Source organism: Branchiostoma lanceolatum, chromosome 15 (genome assembly GCF_035083965.1).
Source record: "Branchiostoma lanceolatum isolate klBraLanc5 chromosome 15, klBraLanc5.hap2, whole genome shotgun sequence".
In the NCBI taxonomy this organism is placed as follows: Eukaryota; Metazoa; Chordata; class Leptocardii; order Amphioxiformes; family Branchiostomatidae; genus Branchiostoma; species Branchiostoma lanceolatum.
Window position 1 is genome coordinate 8,887,077 of NC_089736.1, and position 23,285 is coordinate 8,910,361.

The 23,285-nt window shown below is 39.9% G+C and overlaps 1 protein-coding gene across 29 annotated transcripts in view; it reads right to left on the reverse strand.

Moving 5' to 3' along the window:
- Positions 1-23,285, reverse strand: part of LOC136420569 (tensin-3-like) — a 160,013-nt gene that overhangs the window by 42,441 nt on the left and 94,287 nt on the right. For 28 of the 29 annotated variants that reach the window (XM_066407544.1, XM_066407541.1, XM_066407537.1 and 25 more), the window contains 11 exons: positions 22,533-22,574; positions 19,372-19,433; positions 16,879-16,946; positions 9,765-9,862; positions 9,262-9,312; positions 8,188-8,310; positions 7,083-7,147; positions 4,243-4,326; positions 2,721-2,833; positions 1,796-1,846; positions 387-447 (listed from right to left, as the gene is read on the reverse strand). In XM_066407544.1, coding sequence (XP_066263641.1) covers positions 387-447; positions 1,796-1,846; positions 2,721-2,833; positions 4,243-4,326; positions 7,083-7,147; positions 8,188-8,310; positions 9,262-9,312; positions 9,765-9,862; positions 16,879-16,946; positions 19,372-19,433; positions 22,533-22,574 — 818 coding nt within the window. The remainder of the gene's footprint in view (positions 1-386; positions 448-1,795; positions 1,847-2,720; positions 2,834-4,242; positions 4,327-7,082; positions 7,148-8,187; positions 8,311-9,261; positions 9,313-9,764; positions 9,863-16,878; positions 16,947-19,371; positions 19,434-22,532; positions 22,575-23,285) is intronic. The other variant, XM_066407538.1, reaches the window with a different exon arrangement.

Here is a 23,285-nt window from a genome sequence, read left to right on the forward strand (position 1 = left end):
TATAATTAGCAACTGGGTAACTGTGAAAACTTGTACAGTATGCCAAACTGAGAAAACTTTTGTGTCTAAATGAAGAAGAGGTGGTCCTATGGGCAGTTAGGTGCTAATTGCTCTGAAAGTACCCATTGTTCAAAACAATGGAGGTCTCCAGAGGAGGTCCCAGTCTTTTTGAGGGACTCTATTAAAACAAATGTACAATAAAGGTCTTCATTCATTCATTAATTTATTCAACATTCTTCCCAGTCCCTTTCAATGGTGGCCATTGTAACAAAACCACTTCTGTCTGACCAAGATTGTTATTAAACATTTTGCTCTTTTGTTTCTCTGAAGCAATACAAGACATTAAACTTTACAACACAAAACAGAAGTTTTAATAGAAAACTTACTAAACTCCAGTTGTATAGATGGGCTGCATAGCCTGATAGATCTTCACAAATGGTCTGCAGCCTAAAATTGAAATCAATGTAAGTATAATCTAATATCTCACACATTCAAAATAGCATATCTTTTTCCAAATAAGAGAACAAAGCAAGGTTAGTACAATGGCTGTTCTATCAAAGTTGTCATTATTGATGGAATGGTGACAGAGTGACACAAAAGAAAAGTCGTTCCAGACTTTGACTTTCCAATGATATGATTATCAGAATGTCCTTGTGATCGAAAGGTTGAAATCTTCTCGCAAGTGTAAGATTATTGCGTTTATCTTAGATGTGTTCATAGGTCTCATGTCAGGAAACTTAAACAACTTGAATTTTTCTTTGCGAGAGACAGAAAACTCACAAGTTATACAAATGTATTTTGATTTCTTGTCATTATGGTATAAAGACAATCAATGAAAGTTATACATTGTACTACAGTAACTGTACTACATTTTGCACAAATGAAATAAAGTTTTTCCTATGTCCTATTATTAGTCAAAGTTGATAATCATTCTTGTAAGAACAGTTTGTCCACCCCTATCATTGACCCCATCATTCTTAGTTTTGTTTTAATGTCTGTTTGTTTGTCTGCTTGTTTGTGCCTTTTAGTCTTACCAATTTCTAAAATCCGTTGCAATGCTGTGCCACAGGGTATGTGTGGACACGGATGGTCAGAACAGCAACACACAAAAAACACATATATACCAAACAACATAAAACCCATGCAAAAAACAACAACAACATTACAACACAGGGCAAACGTCAAGGACCATCTCAAGAATTCACCACGACCAAAATCAGACCCTTTTGTAAGTTTCAGAAAACTTTTTATATCCATGTACCATTATGATGATGGATTTTTGGTCAATCCACAAGGATTTTGTTTGGCTTGAATCACAAACCATTATAGAAACTTATGATTTGATTTGAATTTGATTTTATCAGAATTGCAACAGTGCAATACACGTGGTACACGTACAGGCAGCTATTGCTGATGTCGTGACTCACACACATAATATACCCTTTTATACACTTGGGTGGTGTGAGGAAAGTCATGTAAAGTCCGTTTTTCCCAAGGGCACAAGATTGGTGGCGTCAGGGGATTTGAACCCAGGACCGCCAGTTCTGGGCCAAAAACCCTGTCGTTACACCACACAATCCCACATTGAGACAGTCCCTGAAACAAATCATAACCCTGTGCTGATCCAAATAAACAACGATATGCTGTGATGCAACTCTACATTGTGCTAGATGCTAACGGCATGCAGTGGATGAATACATGATCACTGAAACAAGTACAGATGGAGGGACAGACACAGATGGACAAATCTTCATGCAACCACAAAAAGTGCAGGTTCCATTCTTAATGCATCTACCTTTTCTAGAGTTCCTGAATAGTTTTGTGGTTGTCAACTTAGAGGGAGCTTCTGTAGAAAATAAAGGTGCAAAAGGCAAGGGAAAACTAAAGCAATGTACAGAAAGTCGTCCACAGGTGACCTATCCACAGCATGCCAACCCTTAACATTGTGTAACTGTCAACAAACATGTGCACATATGCAAATATATGCTAATAAGATGCAAAAATGGGGAGTACTCTATGCATCGTGCATAATCAACATAAACAAGGCAAGCATTCACAAATCCAACCAATGGTGGTCTACAGCAAAACAGTGTGAAATAAGTGGCTCTGTGCTGGTGAATCTTGGATAGATACGTGCACGAACGAGAAACTCATTTTCCTATGACTTACCAACCTGTTGAACTTATTAGACCAACATAATTGTTTAAATATCTATGATGTTTTTAACTTTCTAACTAGATCATACAATAGATACATGACATTGTGTTTATGAAGCATACAGGTACATATCACCAAATCTCTGAAAAATCTAATATTATATGGAGCAGCAAAACCTGTTTTATGCAAGTAGCACCAATCTGACACTTTTGATGTAATTGTATCTGTTATCTGAATAATTGTCGAAAGGGAATCATGAAACCTTCTTTCTGTGGGATCTCAGTAAGTTTCACATTTTAGCTAAAAAATGCAAAGTTATACAACCTTGAAGGCTTCAAATAATTGACTACAAAGTTGCCAAGCTTCAAGGTGTCAACAAAATAACTCTACAGAATTCTGGCCTAGGGAGCATTCTAATGGAACACTTGAGCCAGCAATATAAAACATTTTTCCAGAAATTTTGGAGACAAAAGAGGGAAATTGAAGATACAAGCTGAGGGAAAATACAGGTAAAGTGAAGTCTTAGATCAACCAAACGGTTCAAGATAAGAATAAATCCGTACCTCCTTTGGAGTCGAAGTTGGGGATGCCATGGATGACAATGTTGTGCAGGAACAGAGGGTTGTTGTTCATCTTGATGTTGCCTGACAGCAAGCCAGCAAAGTAATGTACATATCTGTGGAGCCAAGTAATGAACAATGTAGGAACTTCAGACAACTACATAATTCACTGACATATCTCCAACCCACTCCCTCTCTACTCGTTACCTCAGTCTTCATTTCCTTTCCTCTCACTTGACCTTTTTCTAAGTCTTTGAACAACTTCTCCTAGACTAGTACAGTAATTGGTTTGTAGGTCATAGCATCTGGTAAAGTACATCCCGACATCTGTAATGAATGTACACTGTAATCTAGTCTTGCTTAGAGTTTGAAGATGTTGGAACAATTGGCACGAGACCAACCTTGGTCAGTGACCACACCTTTTAGAATGGCTTCCAGACAACCTGTCTTGAAGGTGTGTTTCTTGTCCATGCCAAGCAGGGGCCTGATGCCAAGGATGTTTTCTAATTGACACCGACAGGGCATGCCCATCAAAGAATCAGTGGTTTTAAATTTGTACTTCAACCTCTTGCCCATGGATATAATAAAATGATTGTTTCCTCTTCTGGGAACAACCATGTTTTTGACATAAGTTCACAACACTCAAGTCTTGAGTAACAAACCTTTTTAATCAACAAAATGCAACTATTTTTGTTATAAACAGTTCCATAGGAACATCTGTGGAGCCGTGAAAGTCAAGGTTACACCTGCAAAGTTGTGTATAGTTCAGTGTTGGGTTCATGTAACACCGACTTCCGGTGGAACTCAAGCAATGACGTTTTGGTATGGCTCGCCACAAAACTTGGTCATAACCAAAACCTTCAGACATAAACAGAGATCTAAAAGAAGTGTACCACAACCACTATTTTGCCAAACAGTTTTTTGAGTATCACAGGTAGGCCAATCAATATATTTTCATAGATGTCAAACAACAGTACTTTATCACCAACTTTAACAACATCATCATTGATGTGGGTTAAGTAAAAGAAGACATCTTTGGTGTAGGGAAGAAACAGTTAAAATCTAATATTATCTCTCATTTTAAGTGTATAAAGGGTTTGCTGTCTATATATGGCAAGTATCCATGTTCTTTTTGACCTAAGGCAATAGAAGATTGTCGGAGGTCTTTTGCAAATATTTTGGAAACCCTTTGTTTATCTGGCACAAAACATCAGAGCCCACCCTTTGGCACTGCTACAAGCCATGCTTAGGTTTCCTACATACATGAAAGAGTGTGTTTTAAAGCTTTCAGTATGGGGAGCTTTCTTTGCTGCAACACTTCATAGAAAGTAAAGTGGAAGATTTCAGACAGACTGAGGCCAAGGGTAACACTTTTTGATAGATATTTGCAACCTCCTGTTTTAAGATAAGCACACAGAGTCACCCCAGCTCTTTTCGTTATACTAGTATGCATGTTGGGTTCTTTTAAATGTACATAATATATACATGTAGATGTATGTACCTGTATACTAGGTATAACACTTACCGCCTCTGTGATGGTTGTGTCACCCCTGCAACTTTCTCATCGTAAAACCGCTTCATGGCAAACCTGTCTAGGGCCTGTTCAGCACTGCAGAAAAAATACAATTCCATTGGTTACCAAAAAGGGAAAACAAGAAAATATACTAAAGACTGGAGATCAGGGTAGTAACACAGTGGCCAGTGACCTATCATAAGGATCAGTGACTTTCTCCATTACTTTTGGCAATTAAACTTGAGAAAATTGCTAAATGGCATCAGGACATTTGTGACTTAGCAAGAAATTTCACCAGTGTAGGTACAGTAGTTTACAATGTTGTACACATTTAAAACTTTGTTCCAAGTATATCAAATTTCCAACTGTCTAATAATGCTGTCTTCTTTAGGGAAAGAGACTCTTTTCCCATGGAATACAAGAACCTTGCCTCAATAGTGACAAAGGTCTTGAAGGTCTCACACAGTGTAAACAAATGAGCGCTGTCAGCGGATTGTAATTATCCCCCCCAAGCCTTATTCAGCCTGCCCCCACTAATAACACCAGTGCAGCTGTGTAACCTGCGCCCCCCTCCCACATACATTAATCTCTCCATGGGCAACCACAGTCTGCAGGGTTTAACCTGAAAACCTTTGTCAGGAGTAAGTCTTCAATGTCAAGCCTCCTGTAGCTCAGGGCTGTCTCCAGGACCCGTTCCTCAATCCCGGGATGGAAATTTGCTTCTTGGGACGGACAAAACTTTCACCCATCCAAAAAATCAATGGAAGTGATGAAAATGCATTTTGGTAAGCTTAGTCAAAATGACAGATTCAACAACGAAAATCAACAACATACTCCCAAACAATGAGTAGGATGGAAAAAAAATTTAAAGCTGGACACAGCCCTGCTGCAGCTGGCAAAAAGCTGTATTGAAATGGTTAAACCAACCTGCAAGGACGATGCCCCAGTGTTCAGTCCTCAATTTCTGTTAAGGATGCTTTCAAAAATTTCTAACTCTCTGAAATGCTGTTTCCCACATTTTTAGAGGAAAATTTAAACTCAAAGTTGTGGAAATACCCACTGTATGCACTGTTATCACACAACTTTTTCAGACGTTTTGAGGCAATGTTGGCTTTCTAGACACAGTTGAAGCATTGACTGTAAAAAAAGGATGTTCAAAGATGCCCAAACGTCCATCTGCATGGGAGAAACCCTGCACGTAGTAAAGGAATTGAGAAATGCCTGACCTCACAGATTGCTGACTCTCCATCATTATGTGATATTATGATATACGATTTGAAAATAACACTTCAGAACTGATCTCTTTTATCTTCGTTTTGAACCTTTTGCAAAATGACCTTGGTCAAACATTCATCATGAAGCAACCCCACCTGTGACAGCTTGTGTTAAATTGAGAATGAAAACAGCATTTGTAACTGACATGCGATTGTTCAAAACAAGGTACGAACTTAAGCCTAGGGCTATTTGGAAACATCTGCTCTTAAATTTCCTTCCATTAGTAAATGTCACGTCACCCCCAGCTGTCTACATACACCCACACTAGTTTCCTACAGAATTTACAGTCCGATCCTCCCACAGAAAGGCTATACAGCCTGGAGCCAGCATGAAACTAAATTAAAACACGTCTATCTGTCACAAAAACATACTCAGGCCATGATGATTATATTATATGGATCACATCCATGCGCATCAATTTTCATCCATTTCCACACAAAAAAAAGGTTTTGACCATAGGACAAAGCAGCTGAAAAATGAGCACAATAACCATAAATTGCATTTTAAAAAATTGGAATACTGATACTAATGTTGTACTTGTAGAATGCAGAAGTCAATTCCAAAGTCAAAGAAGATTCTGTGAAAAAAAAAGAATCTATCATGCGGTATACCATACTCTGTGTGCTTAGTCATCTGTTCAACCTTCCTGACCACTTAGATTTCATATTGAACTTTGCCAAACTTTTTGGATTTGCACACTTTCATCGGCTTTGAGGTTCTGAGCGGATGTCATCCAAATAATCAAATCAACATGGCCTAAACTATTTTAGGTGAGTTCAAGGGCACACCAGCATGATAAATTGCACACTAAAAGTAATTTTCTGAGGACAGCTTTGGTGGACTTGACACTACCCCCTTCAAAGACATCTTCTCCCCTCTAAGATGAATTCCCAGAAGGTCTATAGACCTTTATGTCTTTGGGAGCCAACAGAGCACATCAAAGGTGTAGTCAAGACATCTTGGCTAAGAAAGATGACTGGGCCGGTGGGTGAAAATTGGGTTTTCTATCTAGCTGGGATATTTCCAACAGCGGGACAGCAGAATACCGTAAATGCATTTAAGTTTGTGTGGTTTTTATTTCGCACTAAGGCGAAAATGGAGTGTTCCCGGTGGTTTTAAGTTTGCGGCAGTGCTACAGTTAGTACATAATGCTACAGTATTGTACAAAAATGTTTGTGGTGAAGCGGTCGCTGCGAAAACCGCAAATATAAAACCACCGCAAACATTTCTGCATTTACAGTAACAGCTTGTATGAAACAGTTCAATTCACCATTGACTAATCTTTAACCAGAGTGGCAGAAAAAATGTTACATAATATGTTTACCAGGACCTGACAAAAATGACAGTTTTAAACCCTTGACATCATTCAATTTTATTCTTTAATGAAAGATCACAACACTTTCTGAATGGCTTTGTGAAAACTATGGTTAAATCCATTTGGAATCCCACATGTCAAAGAAAACAAGGTACATATAACAGTCTACTGTACTCTACACCTTTCAAGTTTCTATAATGAAGGTCAACATGCGTTACAGTATAGACTATGATTATGTAAGAGACTAAGAGTCCACACCAACCTGGCACAGATGTTACTGTAGTGCATGTAGGCTGCAATCACCACTCCTGTTCTTCCCTTTCCTCCCTGCAAGTCAAGAAACGAAATCTTATAGACATTTTCTACAATTGATTGCAAGAAGGTTAAAAAGAGTCCTACTTGATTGTTAATAGACCCAATGCCCTGCTATTCTTCTGCCTTTTCTCATCTAAAAATTTTAAGGATTAACTTTTGGCACAACAATACTTTGTCACAATGCTTGTTGTTATAACAATAAAATATCTAATCATATCAATTTGCGTTTTAAATATCATATCAATTTGATACACAATTCAAAATTAGTGTAAGGTTTCTTATTTGTCTCTCTACACAAAGTCTATCAACAATCCTGAAATCTTGCATCTGTCTCCATGAGTGTCTCCAATGTGGGTTAAGAAAACAAAGAAAAGGACTGACATTGTTTACATTCAGCAAGTTTGTAAACAAACATGCTAATGGGGCGGCTCTTCACCTGCTCAGGTGTTCTGTGTTGTTTCTCAGGTGTCATTTGTCGTGACATGACCTACATCTTTCCACGAGGTCAACTCTGTCAACTTTTAATTTAAAAAGTCAAACTTTATAACTATACCTTTTGCCTCCTGACATCATCAAAAATATTAATCTACAGTATGGAAAACACCAGTAGAGCAAATACTAGTAGTTTCTGTAAGATTTTGATTGGACAGAAGAGGTTTCAGTTCAATGGCCATCAATCACTGAAAGAAATTAGGACATAATTTCCTAAAGAAACCCTCGCCTAATGGCGAAAGAGAATCTGAAGATCACTTCTTGACAGGTAGCATGGGGACTTCCCCTGGAGTCATCTATTGTTTTGAACAATGTGTACTTACAAAGCAATTAGCACCTGTTCTATAATTGATTATGCCCCACCCAAAAGACCACCTCTTGTAGACATGCAAGTTTTCACACTTTGACTTACAAGTTTTCTCACTTCATCAAAAGTAATAGTAAAGGAAATTTTTTGAACAAATAGAAAGAGGGTTAGACTTCAGCAAGGAGTCAATGCTCTCGAAAAATCTCTAGATTACCCTTCCCCATGTCCAAGGGTCTAGATCTAAATCTCTAACCTTGCAGTGCACAACAACCACATGGTTGGGGTCAGAGTTCAGCCAGGAGTCCATGGATTTACAGATGCTGCAGAGTCTCTCCAGCGGCGGGGCATGATGGTCCGGCCAGCCGAAATCCAACACCTACAGCAACAGCAACAAGGGTTAGAACACAGTCGCACATCCACCAAGGTTTAGCATGTGACGTTCTCTTTTTGACACTTGAAAGCAGTCAGGAAAGATTGTACATTTAAGTAGAAATGACAGGGAGCAACTTATAGAATTAGGGAATCAACATGGTAGCATATATGATGGGTATACAGTAATAATGAATAATTTATACAGTACAAGACCAGATCTCATATTAGGATGAAAACTAATTTTTGGTGATAATCTACAGTAAGAATAGATTTTTTTCAACCAAATCAGAGATCTCTAAAATATATGTCATTATCATACAATCAAAACAGCTTTAACAGGTCAAGATGGCTACCGTTTTTGGCAACACCTCTGGTGTGGAGGCATTTGTAAACAAGAACGCCTGGTAAAATATTTTGGAAAAGTGGTCTGGAAATTTTCTGTCCCCTCCTTCAAAGACTTAACAGTGAGGATGGTAACATTTCCTTCAAAGCCTCACTACTGTCACAACAAAGGACAATCATCCAGTAAGAAAATACCTAACTGGGCTCAAAAACTTATTCAAATAAAACACAAGCAGGTCTTATTTCAACTGGTTCATCTTTTCAAGGAAACAATGCCCTCTAGTCCTTCCATATCATTTCAACTGGATAACCAACGTGGCACTGCACACAATGAGAAGAGCTCAGGGGTACAAATGGAGGGAAGGGAAGAAGACTGAGAGGTATGCTTACATCAGGACATCCCTGGATACATGGAAGAAAGAGAGCATGAATGAACAAACAAGAAGAGGATGCCAGATGGACACTATTGGATCATTGTGATTTTGCAACATGTTTCCAATGTTATTTATTTTAGGTAACCATGTATGGGAAGAACATAAGAAGGAACTGTGAGAAATCATGTAGGATGTTGAAACAACAACTCAGTTGCCCATCCCAGGATACCTGTACTCACTTGGGTGTTCAGCTTGGATATGTCGTACCTCTTCTCGGATACATTAAAGATCTGAAAAAAATACAAATAAATTTTAGCTTGACATAGCAACCAGACTTTGCTCTAACTTGTTCCCATTCCCAGAATACACAGGCAATAAAAATTGTAATGTTTTCCATAAAACACCACAATCTTCATTTTCCTGTGCATTCTCATATTTACTTGGATAATGTAATTCCCAAATTCTGATTTTGACAGCTATATACATAACTTTGCATTGCATTAAGCCACAATTCTGTTGTAGCAAGCCAACAATATCCCAGGCCAGAATACAACCAGGGTTATTCTGTTGGTGACTGGATTGGGTTATTCTGGTCTGCTATACTGCTGCTGTGGCAAACCCTCTTTCCAAGCTGCCAAATATGTGCCATCATTAGTAGCATCAGAAGGGCCCTTTCTTGACATCTATGTTCCAACAATACATTCCCTCTTGGTTCCAACTGTAGTCCTAGAGGAAGACTTACCATGTAGTTGTCTCCATGTTTCGTCTGCAGCATCTTGGCTACATCCTTCAGGTTGTTTCTATAGGTGGACTCCAGCCCTCCTGCTGGGAAGGACATGGCTGCAAGGGGGACACAAGATAACATTCAAAGTCACCAACAAATACACACCTGCAGTAGCAAAGAAATATGCTAGGGGGCACAAACTTAGAATACTTCTTCCTGTCATGAGCTCAGCCCAGTTGAAAGAACCATAGACAGGAGTCTTTTTCAGAGATTTTCAGAGTCAAAATTATCTCCATGAAATATACACAGTATTACAGAAATATTCAAGGTTTAGCAAAGAAGTTGCCAAGGCAGCATACTTTCCTCTGTAGGACTTATATGCAGTTTGAGAGGAAATGGCTAGGGTGTGCATAAAAAAATAATTTCATCATTTTGTTCTCTTACACAGAGATACTTACAAACATAGCAATAATGGTAATGTCATTTTCACAATGACAGATATGAACAACTGCAGTCTCAAAGGAGGCCACAATGTAGTCTAAAATTTAAATAATCTCTTAAAGTGGTATTAAATCTTGTCTTCCAAGAAAAAGCCATTTCTTAAAGTTCAATAAGTTAAGGTCTGTGGGCTGATGTCGTGCCGAGTTTTCACTACTTCCGTGATGACAATACCACACTCCAGGACAGGGACAGAGGTCCACTTTCTTGGGGCTACATCTATGTGTATGTAGGTACAAAGGTCCAAATTTTCCCCAAAGCTCAGAGGAAACTCAACAGACAGCTCAGTTGGGCAGACCAAAGAGATCACCTGAGATTTACTTAATAGCAGTGGTGAGGAAATGAGGGATCATAGGTCTTTGGGACCTGCTTATCCTCCGCTTTATATGAGCCTACAAGGTGTTAAAACTTGGCATCTCTCTCAGTTTCCCACACTAGGTACATTGAGCTAGACTGTCATTAATCTCATTCATGAAATTGAACGATGTTACCAGGAATGTGTCATCAGCACCTCAACATCTTTTAGGATTTAACAAAAGCTTTTGATTCAAAGAATCTAGACCAGTTCAGCACTGGCAGTGATGAATGATAAAAGCAAAGTAAACCAAGATCTCACATACTGTCCAATGGTGAACGGTCAACTACAATACAAAGTTCAAGGCTGCCTTGTCTGTTTGTTGTCATAACCTTCTTTCTTGTTCCTGCCAGCATTTGTTTATGGTAATTAGGAGAACTAAGGAAATGTCTTGAGATCTGTGTATTTTCTTTAAAACCCACAGGCAGTTGGTGACACTGGTTCCTACAGAGAGTCAGGGCTGGTAAGTTGTGCCACATGTTTGGAGAAATGTCCCAAGTTCAAGTTTGCCCCTCTGTGTCTGGTTAATCACATTATCAAGTACACCCAGGTGCCCCCCTCCCCCATTTCCTTGTGACCTTCGATTGAATCAACACTAACTTACATACATTCACTGTGAAAATACACAAAGAGTCAAGCCCTAGTGTATCTTGTTTACACAGGCCTTCCACAATGGAATATCCATTTGTATGCTCTGGAAAAACTTTCATCAATTGTCAAACCAATATGGCAAGTTTTACGACAATGGGACTTTCTATTCGCCCTTCCTGATAACATATATTAGCTTCTGAAGTAAACTGAACAGTGCCGAGAACAGTTTCATGCCCAGAATTTTCAAATGGGTAAAGACTCATACCTGTTGTTATGAAACTGTCCAGAAATGCTAATATCAAGTTGAGGAGCTCCTATCTTCCTCTTTGGTCAACAAAAAGGAGTAACTCTTGTGGGAGATGACTGCCCTATGTTTGTTTGGTACCTATATTTCTTTAATCGCTACAGGCTAATACTTGTACTATATCATAGTGCAGTAAGCATCAAACTAATGGTCAGCAAGTTACTATCTATCTAATAACAACAAGCCATTAAAACCATTGCATTTGTCTTTGACCTACATAGTGACCGACCATTAGTTCCATGGACAGACCAACCCAACAAATCAAGGAGTTTATAAACCCAGTCACAGGTTTGACTTCTACTGCCTTGTGCCTAAACTGCATGGAGAGACCAAGCCAACAAATCAAGGAGTTTATAAACCCAGTCACAGGTTTGACTTCTACTGCCTTGTGCCTAAACTGCATGGACAGACCAACCCAACAAATCAAGGAGTTTATAAACCAAGTCACAGGTTTGACTTCTACTGCCTTGTGCCTAAACTGCATGGAGAGACCAAGCCAACAAATCAAGGAGTTTATAAACCAAGTCACAGGTTTGACTTCTACTGCCTTGTGCCTAAACTGCATGGACAGACCAACCCAACAAATCAAGGAGTTTATAAACCAAGTCACAGGTTTGACTTCTACTGCCTTGTGCCTAAACTGCATGGAGAGACCAAGCCAACAAATCAAGGAGTTTATAAACCAAGTCACAGGTTTGACTTCTACTGCCTTGTGCCTAAACTGCATGGACAGACCAACCCAACAAATCAAGGAGTTTATAAACCAAGTCACAGGTTTGACTTCTACTGCCTTGTGCCTAAACTGCATGGACAGACCAACCCAACAAATCAAGGAGTTTATAAACCAAGTCACAGGTTTGACTTCTACTGCCTTGTGCCTAAACTGCATGGACAGACCAACCCAACAAATCAAGGAGTTTATAAACCTAATGTCCTTGATAAACCAAGTCACAGGTTTGACTTCTACTGCCTTGTGCCTAAACTGCATGGACAGACCAACCCAACAAATCAAGGAGTTTATAAACCAAGTCACAGGTTTGACTTCTACTGCCTTGTGCCTAAACTGCATGGACAGACCAACCCAACAAATCAAGGAGTTTATAAACCAAGTGACACAGAAGAGAAGCAGCCCAGAGTCTGTTATCATCCCAGCTGCTGTATGAAGACATGCTGGTAGTCCCAGTGGAGTACATAATTAATCACATAATCACAAGGACATCAGCTTATCTCTCAAAGTAAACAGGCTTATCAAGGAACCACCTCCCATAGGCCACATGTCTGGACACACTGTCTGTTGTGATTCAGAAGTATTTACAGGGTCTGACCAAACAAACTACTGTAAAAGCAGTCCAGCCTGGAGTCCAGCCTGGTTAGATTTGGTCTGCTCCCAACATCGCTTGGCTTGGTTGCAACCTCCTGAACAAGCAATGTCGGGAGCGGACGAATGCCAACAAGACTGGACTCCAGGCTAAAAGCAGTCCCCCTCAACTGAGGTTCACTGAAGCATGATGCTTGTTTTTAGCCAAGCACACTGGGTCACCCCTACTCTGATATGTGTGTTGGACTCTTGAAAATGTTGAGGTTTGGTACCTGAAGCTTCCTTATAGTTAGGGCTTCTGGCTTTACGTCCCCATCCTAAAGGATGAATACAACCCCTAACAGTCATGGGGAGCAGGGTTCTAACCTCTGCCCTCTGGATCCACAGAATTTGATCCATATGGCAAAGCAGCGGGGTTGGTGGCCACTTTCACCACGGGGACTCGGTCATCTTGGTCTGTTCTAAGTTCCTGACCTTGAAGGATTCATTGGTCATGGTCAAAGCCTGAGCTACATTACCAATAGATCTTCTGAGTGTAGAGCCTGGAACTAACCAGGATGCTAGTCTTCTCTCACAACTTTGATCTACTGCACCAAATTCAAAACATCTTGTCAATCAACAGTCCTTTCTCTTCCTCTTGTTCGGAGTCTCTTCTTGGGATCATCCTTTCCAACCAACACTTCTCCTGTCTGATCTTTCTGTCAATCAAACAACGTAACCTATTATCTTAGCTCACCCTCTGACAGACTGAACCTTCCATAGTTCCAGCTGTCCCATCATCCAGTCAATCAACTCTCCCTCCCTCTGTTTTCATTGACAGATCCTCCTACTGACCAAACCTCTGCAGTTTCTGCTGTCTGATTTTCCTGTCAATCACCTGGTCTCCCCTACTGTTTGTCTGTTCCTCCTCTCTAATCTGCAGTCTTCCCTCTACTGTTACTGCCTCCATCTGTGCTCTGAAAGCGAGCTGCCAATCACTTGCCAAACAGATTAGGGGTGTTTTGTAATGAGTATGCTCCCTGTCAAAGAAGTCCTTCCCTTCTGTTATTCTTGCACTGGTTGGGAGAGTACGTCAACATCAATGGTTCAACACATGCAGTTGTGTAGCGTTGTTTCTCGATCATACTATTGCTAATGTTTTTACCCTCAATTTCTTCCATCCTTTGCGACATCCTTTTAGTGTTTTCCCTTTCCCTCCTTCCTTGTATCCCTCATTCCTTTATCTTCATCCCTCCTTTTAAATGAAATACCTGTGTCCAAACCGTTCAATCACACCACAAAAGACCTAGTCTGAACACAACAACATAGTATCCACCACTGACTTCTGTAATCCCAAAAGGACCCCCTTGGAGAACAAGGTGCCTTCAACTAACTACTTAGGTAGCTCACTCTTCACTACTAATCACCAGAAGACTAACCCATCTCAACCGACACAACAACTTCAATTTCCTCCCCACTAGAGAACACTCACTACAGGTCATCTCTTACAGTGTTTCTAATTGAGGGTGATCGTGACCATTCAACATGTCTTAGTGCTGAAAGTCTGGGAGACCTAACAGGAAATCTGCCCAGTCAGTCATGCCAACAAAATGGGTCACTCAGAAACCCAAGAAGCCCTCAGATGGAATTCCTCACAGTGCAGTCTGTGTAAATTTGGGAAGGTCATAAGTCGCTGGCCTGGCTGACCTTGATTAAGGAAGCTATGCCTGGTCAGCGACCATTGCCCAGATTTAGAACGTTCATGGTATTTAATGCTTGTTAAGTCAAAGTGGTTTATAATTCATGGGTAAAAAAAGTTATAAAACAATGACGAATATGTCAAAAATGAAAGGAACCACCAAAGCTCAGTTATGGCTAGTTATGGCCCCCAAATGAGAATCTCATTTTCATCTAAAGAGAAAATACAATCTATTACTTAACAGAAGTGTCAAAGGCTGGATTAGAATTGTTTAACTAAGGATATCTATGAGGGGTTGAATATGTATGAGTCAAATGTTGCTTCTCCTTTTATTTCAGAAGAGGAGGACTGGGATTTTTTTTCAATTACCCACTAATTTCACAGATGAGAGCATAGTAATTTTCTTGCTTTTCACAATAAACATGTATATGAAAACCTTCATAAACAGAATCAACAAACATCTATATAAAGGCCTTGATACTTTTATCACGACATTGTCAACAAACTTAATTGATTAATTGATTGATTGACACGTGCCTTTCTTCCTGTCAGCAGTCCTGTTTATCAGTATATGTTCCCTGCTAGTAAATTACTAGGGTCAAAAGACAAAATGTGTTTTTCCCCTCTCTCCATTGTCCACTTGAAGGCCAGCAGGACTGTCTCCAGCTTTAATTTGTTTTCTGTCCCACTCATTGTTCAGGCGCCAATGTTGTTCATTTTCGTTATTGTCATTGTAAGCTTACGGAAATACGATTTCATCACTTTCAAGTCATAAAGTTCAGATTCAGCAAATCTCCGTCCTGTGACGGGAAAACATGTCCTGGAGACAGCTCTGAGTGGCAGCCTGCGTTTCAATCGGCCCAAACCTCCAACTGTTCGCAAGTCAAGCGAGCAAGACCCCTTCTCTAATGATGGGAAGCTTGCAGTTCTCCAAACAAACCTTCATGCTGACAGTGTTGGGTTCAAGTTCGTCACAACTCAGAACTCGATAAGCGTGAGATCCTTCTGTTGAAGAGGGTTGGTGGAAAAACCTGGTCAGTCCGGACAGCAGAAAAACCTGCCCAGTATGAAAAGAGGGCGGGCTGGTTTACCGCTGCCCAGACCAGTCTAGACTGGACAGGTTTTTCCGCCAACCCGTTTTCTATACCAATCCACTGGAGCTCAATAAAGCAAAGCACACATCTGTGAACAACATGTGAAACGAACTACTGATCTTGAGGAAAGAGAGAGACATGTTGTGAAGAGGTTATGTGTGGGGAGACCTGACAACGCTTCACGCTAATTCAGAAGAACCAGCTTTGCCTTTGACTCAAGAAATAAATTTTGTCTCAAATTCCATAAACTGTTGTGATAAAGAAAACTCAAAACTTCTCCCAAACTGTTCACTTTTGAGGCATACGTTTTAGTTCAAAGTTAGGGAAACAAAACAAATGATATGTACACCATTGCAGTTAACCAGAAAAAAATCCATCTAATTTGTAAAAAAAAGTGGCTTAACATAGCAAAGCTCAGTCAGAGATAATGTTTACCAGACTTTCTTCAGATGAAAAGCCTCTTGTCTGTATAAGACAGACCAAAGACATCTGGAGGACAAGTTTATTTGCATTTTGGCAAAGTATGAGGCACTTTTCTCATATAACCAGGCCACAGTGGACAGGACAAACAACAGGGGGGTGACAGTACATGACTGATAGACCTACAGGGTCAGATTGATAGACTTGGCACCCAGGTTTGGCAGCCCCCACCCTCCCTTCTAAAATCTTCCTGCAGAGAAGTATGGCGAAACATTTCACAAATGTGTTTGAAGTGTTTGCAGGTACACTGAAGAGTCAAAGGGGGAGCTCTGCAAGAAAACTTGACCGGGACTTGATAAACAGATATGTAAAGTTTGGCACCACTTGGGAAAAGAGGGCTGCAGATGTGGGATATCATGTGAGACCATTCAGAGTTGATGACAGATATAGGACCTACAGACTGCCAAATTTGCTAGTGGACTGGACTGGCTTCCATTCAAAACACCCAAGCACTGGATAGCTCAACAAGTTTGATTTGACAAGCAAACCTGTATGATTTCAACCCTACAAAGCTGTCAGTTAGAGTAAAGAAGCATTCTGATGATATCTTAAAGAGTGTCTATGTGCCAAATTTGAGATTGAGGTAGAACAACAACTTGAACTTTGCTGCACACCATCTGAACTTGAGGATAGAAAAAAAAACCTTCAATACCAGTGTAGCAGGCCAGAAAATACCCCTGGTTGGAATATACAGGGTGAGGGGTATACTGTACTCTGGCCTACTATACTGGACAGCACCATTCAAGCAGTCAGAGCAATGATACATTAGAGGTGTTGCAAAACATTATTGATATGTTGCAGAAGTTGTCCGTACCGATGATCCTCTCTGTGATGTAAGTAAGGTCAAGGTCGAAGGAGTCATCCCCATATTGGCCGCGACCCCTGTCAAGACAAAAATATTGACAAGCATTCATTATGAGTTGCACCTGCACTCAACAGAACATATTATCACAAATTCAAGCACCCCCATTTTCGGAATGGTAGAAACCACTGTCGTCATTAATACTGGAATGTGGATCGTGCCACATGTTTTTCAGGTATCATAGGGAGGTGACCATGGCTTGTTGACCCCAAAACACAACAGAAATCACCTGAGTGCAGGGTAGTCACACATGGACACACAGGTATGCTACAATTATGTAAACTTAAAGCTGTTTCCTCCAGTCCAACACTATGAACAAGGACCTACCTACTTAAATGCTCAGTTGTTCTTTGCACTTTTTGTAGGAAGGTTTTTGCCAAACCTAATCAGCAGTTTTTAAAGTTTTTTTCACGTTTTACCTTTCTTTAACTTTAGAATACTTTCTCTAAATCCCCCCTTGAGTTTTTGTTAAATGTTCAAAAAATCATAGAATATATATAACAAAGTAGTAGGGAATAACTAGTAGAAAGTGGGACTCTCATATTGGTGCAAAATCCAGTCAAAGCCAAAAGTACTTTCTCTGGTAGCTGTACATGTACTTGTATTCATTATTCAGTTTCCGTTCTAATTGGTAAAATTGGAATTTGTAGGCATGAGGGCTTTTGGTCATGCTCTAAATCTCCACATAGTTGGCTAATTGAATTATAATACCTAACTGCACTCCTTACTATTAGAAATTACTCATTCTAATCAACTTCACAGGTGGGTGAGCTGGTATGGAACACAATTTCCTGCCTTATTTCTCATGTGTGGTCCAACAGCAGTTGACTGAATTTCTACAGGTAAACATGCGTACGTTTGAATGCGCCAGATGGGCATTTTGGTAACAACCGTGTTTAAGGCATCCAATATAGTTTTCTCAGAACGTCAACATTGCCTCGAACCAGACTATATCATGTTTAGTAAAACTTTAGTCATGTGGTTGGCAACTAAAGTCCTAACAAACAACAAGGCTGCTGTTCTTATGGATGACTACAGTAAAACAATTTCACATCTGTCCTGAAAACTTCAACGTCACCTTTTCCATCCTCATCTTGAGGGTCGGGTGACTATGGTGCTAGCCTAATAGATAAGCTAAAGCAACTGCTGGGCAAGTCTGCATTGCCTTACTTCTGTAGTTCTACCAGTCCTGCTATTTTGAGACAGGAAAAATTCCCTGACCATCTGATGACTACTTCAAAATTTCAAGTCAAAGAGGGGGACATACATACAATTTGACATCATTTTCTGTTTTATATTATTTACCATTTTCCCCATATAATATTCTCTGATCTTCAATCCCAGCCTTTTATTCTTAAGAATTTTCTTCTCAACTCCTTGAACTTAGACTAAGGAATAGCCCTTAGTAAGATGTATCATTGACAGCCTATTGGATCATCTGCTATGACAGACAAGTGGTACAAGTCCATTCCCACGACCCTGCCTGCCACCCAAAAGACAAATCCCTAACCTCATCAGCCCCAGGTGAACTGATAACCAACAATTAGGCACACTACATGTACATCTCATCTGAGGGACAATCCCAATGGCCATAGGGTCTCACTAGTTAGAATCAGAGGGCTAGGGCAAGTTTAGAGCCTGGTTCCAATTAGTTGGTGTGTAAATCTTCTTTGTGCAGTCTGAATGTGCATTTTTTTTGCAGCGTCCTCTAAATCAATGCATAGTCTGTAGGGATCAGCCAATGCTTGCAGGTCACAGAGCCCCATCACATTTGACGGTAAAAATAAGCTCACTTTTCTTGCGATTTTGAAATTTGGCATCTTTTGGCAATCAATAACAATTTGACTGAAAGTTGTTAATAGTGTGACGCCAGCTTTACAGAAAATAACTTTCTCTGGCGAAAATTCTCTCTGAAATCTTGATCGAAAATCACAGGTGAGGAAAAAACATTTCCTTCAGCAGGTTGCTGGAAACCCCTTTCTTACCCTCCAATTATCAAGCTCTACCATGAAGTTTAATGAGTACAGTTAAGTGGCTCGGATTCTTCAGGGGCTAAATAGTTGACACAGTATAGAATCAGTTGGTCACAGTTACAGATGCCTTTCCACTGGGCTTGCACGACCAAATGTGTGGCCTGACTCAAACTGGAAAATGAATACTAACATACTGCTGACCAAATATTCTCACAGACTTTTGTTCAAAGACAGAGAACTAAAATTAAACTACAAGTAATAATACTACAGTACCTACTATCTACGTAAAGTTAGAAATTACAGTCTGAGCAATTCTACTCTATGCAATTTTGTATTTTCTGCGACTAAAACAAGTCATTACACCGGGTCAGCCAAGGCAGCCCTCGCTGGTAACGGTTGACACATTAAAGTACAGAGGGACATACAGCGTAAACTAAACTATGATTTTAGTATGTACATATGGAGTACTTACTTGGTTGGCCCCTTGTGGCGAACATGTGAGGACATCATGGTTTTTGAAGTTGTTGGAGGTTGCTGCAAATAGATGAAAGAAAGGTTAATGATATTCAACACTAGACATGAATAAAAGTTCAGTCTTCAATTACATGTCACAAATTAAGAACCTGTATGGAATGTTATCTATCGATCATTGAAATACTGATTCTGGAAGAAAAAAACACTGACATTACTGTAACAGTGTTGATCAGCAGCACCCTCTAGCACTCCTTTTAGGAGGACAGTGACTCTTACTCTCCTGGCAAAGGGACAGATTACTACCTTCTTCTGATTGGTCCCCATTTACTGGCAGTTACAACGATTGGCTGTCAGAAAATGGGTGCCAATCAGAGGAAGATAATAATCTCTCCCTTCAACCTCTGCTTGGAGAGCAAGTCACTCTCCCATTATACATGCATACAAATTGCCTTCTTGCTAACTACAGTAGTTGCAATATAATCTCCCTCTTACAGAACTAATAGGTTACACTTGGATATAAAGGAGACTAAACCTTTTACATAAGGCGTAAAGGCCAACAGAATAAATAGAATGCTTACACTAATGCAGTGTTATGTAAGAGAGACAAACGTCAGCATAAAAACTTAAAAGACCACATACAGACTGTACAATGACTGTTTCAAGTAGCAGGAGACGAGTGTCTTTTCGGAATATTTATCTTTTTCAAGGAAGGATAAACCACTGCACAATGCAAGGACCAGCAGACAGTGAAGGCCTCCTTATCTTTACATCACAAAGAACAAGGCTATGCAAAATACCTTCTCAAACTTTATAGTAAACATTTGAGATGTGAATTCTTGGATTAGTCTTCACTCCTTTGTGCAAGGAACAGTACCCATTTCTGACATAAAATTCACCTGACAGTGTCAATTTTGCTGAGTATTAGTAATTCAGACTTGTTTAGGTTGTTACTTTGACAGCCACATGACATGCCATAATCTGTGCAAATGCATAGTGTGTATTTTACAATTGAAGGCCTCTGAAATCTGAAGTGTGTGTGTTTCTTTTTTGCCAAAGAAGTTTTGTTGTCATTCTTTCAGTTGACTATTACAGTAAGACAAAGTATCACACATCCAAGCAGATGTTGGGGTATGATATGCCACATACTGGCTGCTTGAGGGGGCTATCAATTACAAACGGCTGTCTTCATGGTGAATGCAATCCAAGAGTTATTTTGTATGAAAATTGATAAGTCTGTAATGCCCTTAAAAGTTTCCAGGTTAGGTTCATGCCAAGATATCTGGCAGGACACAGACATCGTGCAAACTGGATTTAACCACCATCAACAGGATTCATTTTCTCACATAAACCAGCTCGGGTGTCTTCAACATCCTCTGAAGAGTTGGGATGTGCCTTGACTGACACGCCCTGCTTTTGGTCTCAGAACTTGCCCATGAAGACTGCCAAACTGGGGCAAGTTTGGTGGCAAAAGGTCACTACAGGTCAAGGCGCAAGAGATAACATTCTTGGGACAAACAACTTTGACAGAAAAAGACCTGACAGCCTCTCAGCAGGTTACTGTAAATTCATTTATTTTTGCAGGGATTTAATTTCACAGAAGGGAAGAAAAGGAAGTTTTTGCAGTGTTTTAAGTGGTGTCATGAATACTTGGTACAAGAGGTCACTGTGTAGTCTGTATCAAACGCAAACTCCAGCTGTCCGGGGATTTCTGTCCCCTCCCCCGCTGCTATGCGGTTACAGGGCGGCAAGCTGTTACAGGAGCTTGATTGAGTTCAGGCTAGTCACTGTGTAAATTGTGAAAATAACACCACCACAAACATTTAAAGATTTACAATGTTCTGTAGAACGGTCATCTAACATTGCAACACGAGTATATCTTTCCCTTTTCAATTCTTTCACAAAATTAGATATTTCTAATACATTTGTACCTTCACAAATTAGTCACCTAAATACCCCCCCCCCCCATATCAAATATACCTGTTCTAATATTTAGGCTCTAGAAGATCCTTAGTTTACAGTGATCAAAGCAAATGAAAGGAGAGGATTAAGCCACACGTCTACTAACCACCAATGGATTGTTTGCCAAAGCACCCTTTGATGTCTGCCTCCAGAAATCCTAGTAGACCCTTTACCCCAATCCCCAACCACCTACCATTAGCAATTATCTCCCCATGGGAGATGTTAGGGAAGGTATGATGTGACTTTGGTAAATAAATCAGCTTTGAGGCTCCTCTTACTGTGGGGACCATGTTGTTTACATGGCCCATTTTCTCTTACATGTCAGGGAGAAGTGACCAGGTCAAAGGATACCAGCGGACACATTTACTAGTACTATAGTTTGAACATTGGCACATTTTCCAGAACACTACCTTTATCTCTCAAGTTATCATATTACAAATAATGGCTGTGACTTCCTCACACTTTGTCACTTTGCATTAAAAAAATCTTCACTGACAATTCTCCGTAGAAATTTGAAAATCATCACACTTGCTGCAAGTGCAATTCAACCGTCTCATATGTACACGTTATTTACATTGTTGTCCATTGTAGGTGTCCATTGAATTCCATAGACCATATTGTCACTACAGAGAACATGAAAATACAATGACTACGTGTTGCATTCATACAAAAGATCTCTGTCACAAGATAGTTTTTAAGAGCTTCAAGTTCTCTGGCTTCTACATGGTACCAAACTTGGTCCTAAGTTTAGGGTCAAGTGCAGCGGTGTGGAAACCAGCCTTTGGTTCACCTAATTTACCATGAAAACGTTAAGTACACAAAATCTATTTCTGGGGACTTCCTGACTCAAGAACAACCACAAACGCTTTGAGGTCCATATAGAATTCCCCCAGCAGTACACCTGCACATACATGTAGCACACTTTCCCTTATGAGTCATTTCCCCCTGCTAATGCTTTTGTGATGTTGATCTAATCTCCAATCTTTTGTGTCACAGACTCCCTGAAACTTTAAGTAGGTAGCAGATCAAACATGTTCCTTACAAGATTAATGAGTCTGAGGAATATTTATACAGAAAATAGGTCTTGCAAGAAACTACTTTCCTTCCACCTTCCTTCTAAGTATGAAGAAACCCATTGGAAAGTACAACTATGATTTAGAACACATTCTGAGCTTGTGAAAATATACATAGAGTACTTACTGCTTTTGAAGAATGCTGTCTTGCGAGGCCTTCATTGCTCGGCTGTGGAACAGAAAACATGCGCACATTAGGATGTTTTGACATAACATCAAGGAAAGACATCATTCAACTTTAAAGAAAACAACGTAGTGACCTTCGAGTGCCCTTCTGATGAATAGACACACTTGTAAGACCATGATTCTCCACTTCTTCCAACTCAAGCTATCTGAACATCTTGAACAAATTTTAAAAATTGAAAAAAATCTGTTCTCTTTTGAATTTTACAGACACTTTGCAAGGTCAGAACCAAATTTGCATTAATGTATTCAAGTATTAAAGTGACATCATTTATAGTAAATTATACAAAAATCGTATCGTAAGGAATGAATTGGTTTGCAAAATCATTGATTTTTACCCAAAAAATGAACCAACAAAACAATTTATGTTAAAATGGAACATATACAGTATGTACAAGTTTAAGGGAGCCTTTCACAATTGTCAGAAGCCATGAGGGCCTCCTTGTTTGAAGGAAAAGCAACAGTTGCTGGTGGTGTTGGCAGGAATTTGACAGAGTTATCGCTGCTCCACGGGATGGGAGGGGGGCTGTTTGTGAGATTTCAGGAAGGCCACAGGAGGGAGTGACATTGGCACATTCCAGGCTGCCCAAACTTGAAGAAATAAACTTGAACTGGTGCCACGGAGTCTGCTGATAGCTGTCACCTGCTGCTGGGGCAGGCAGGGGCTGATCATTATAGATGGGGGGATGGTTTAGGT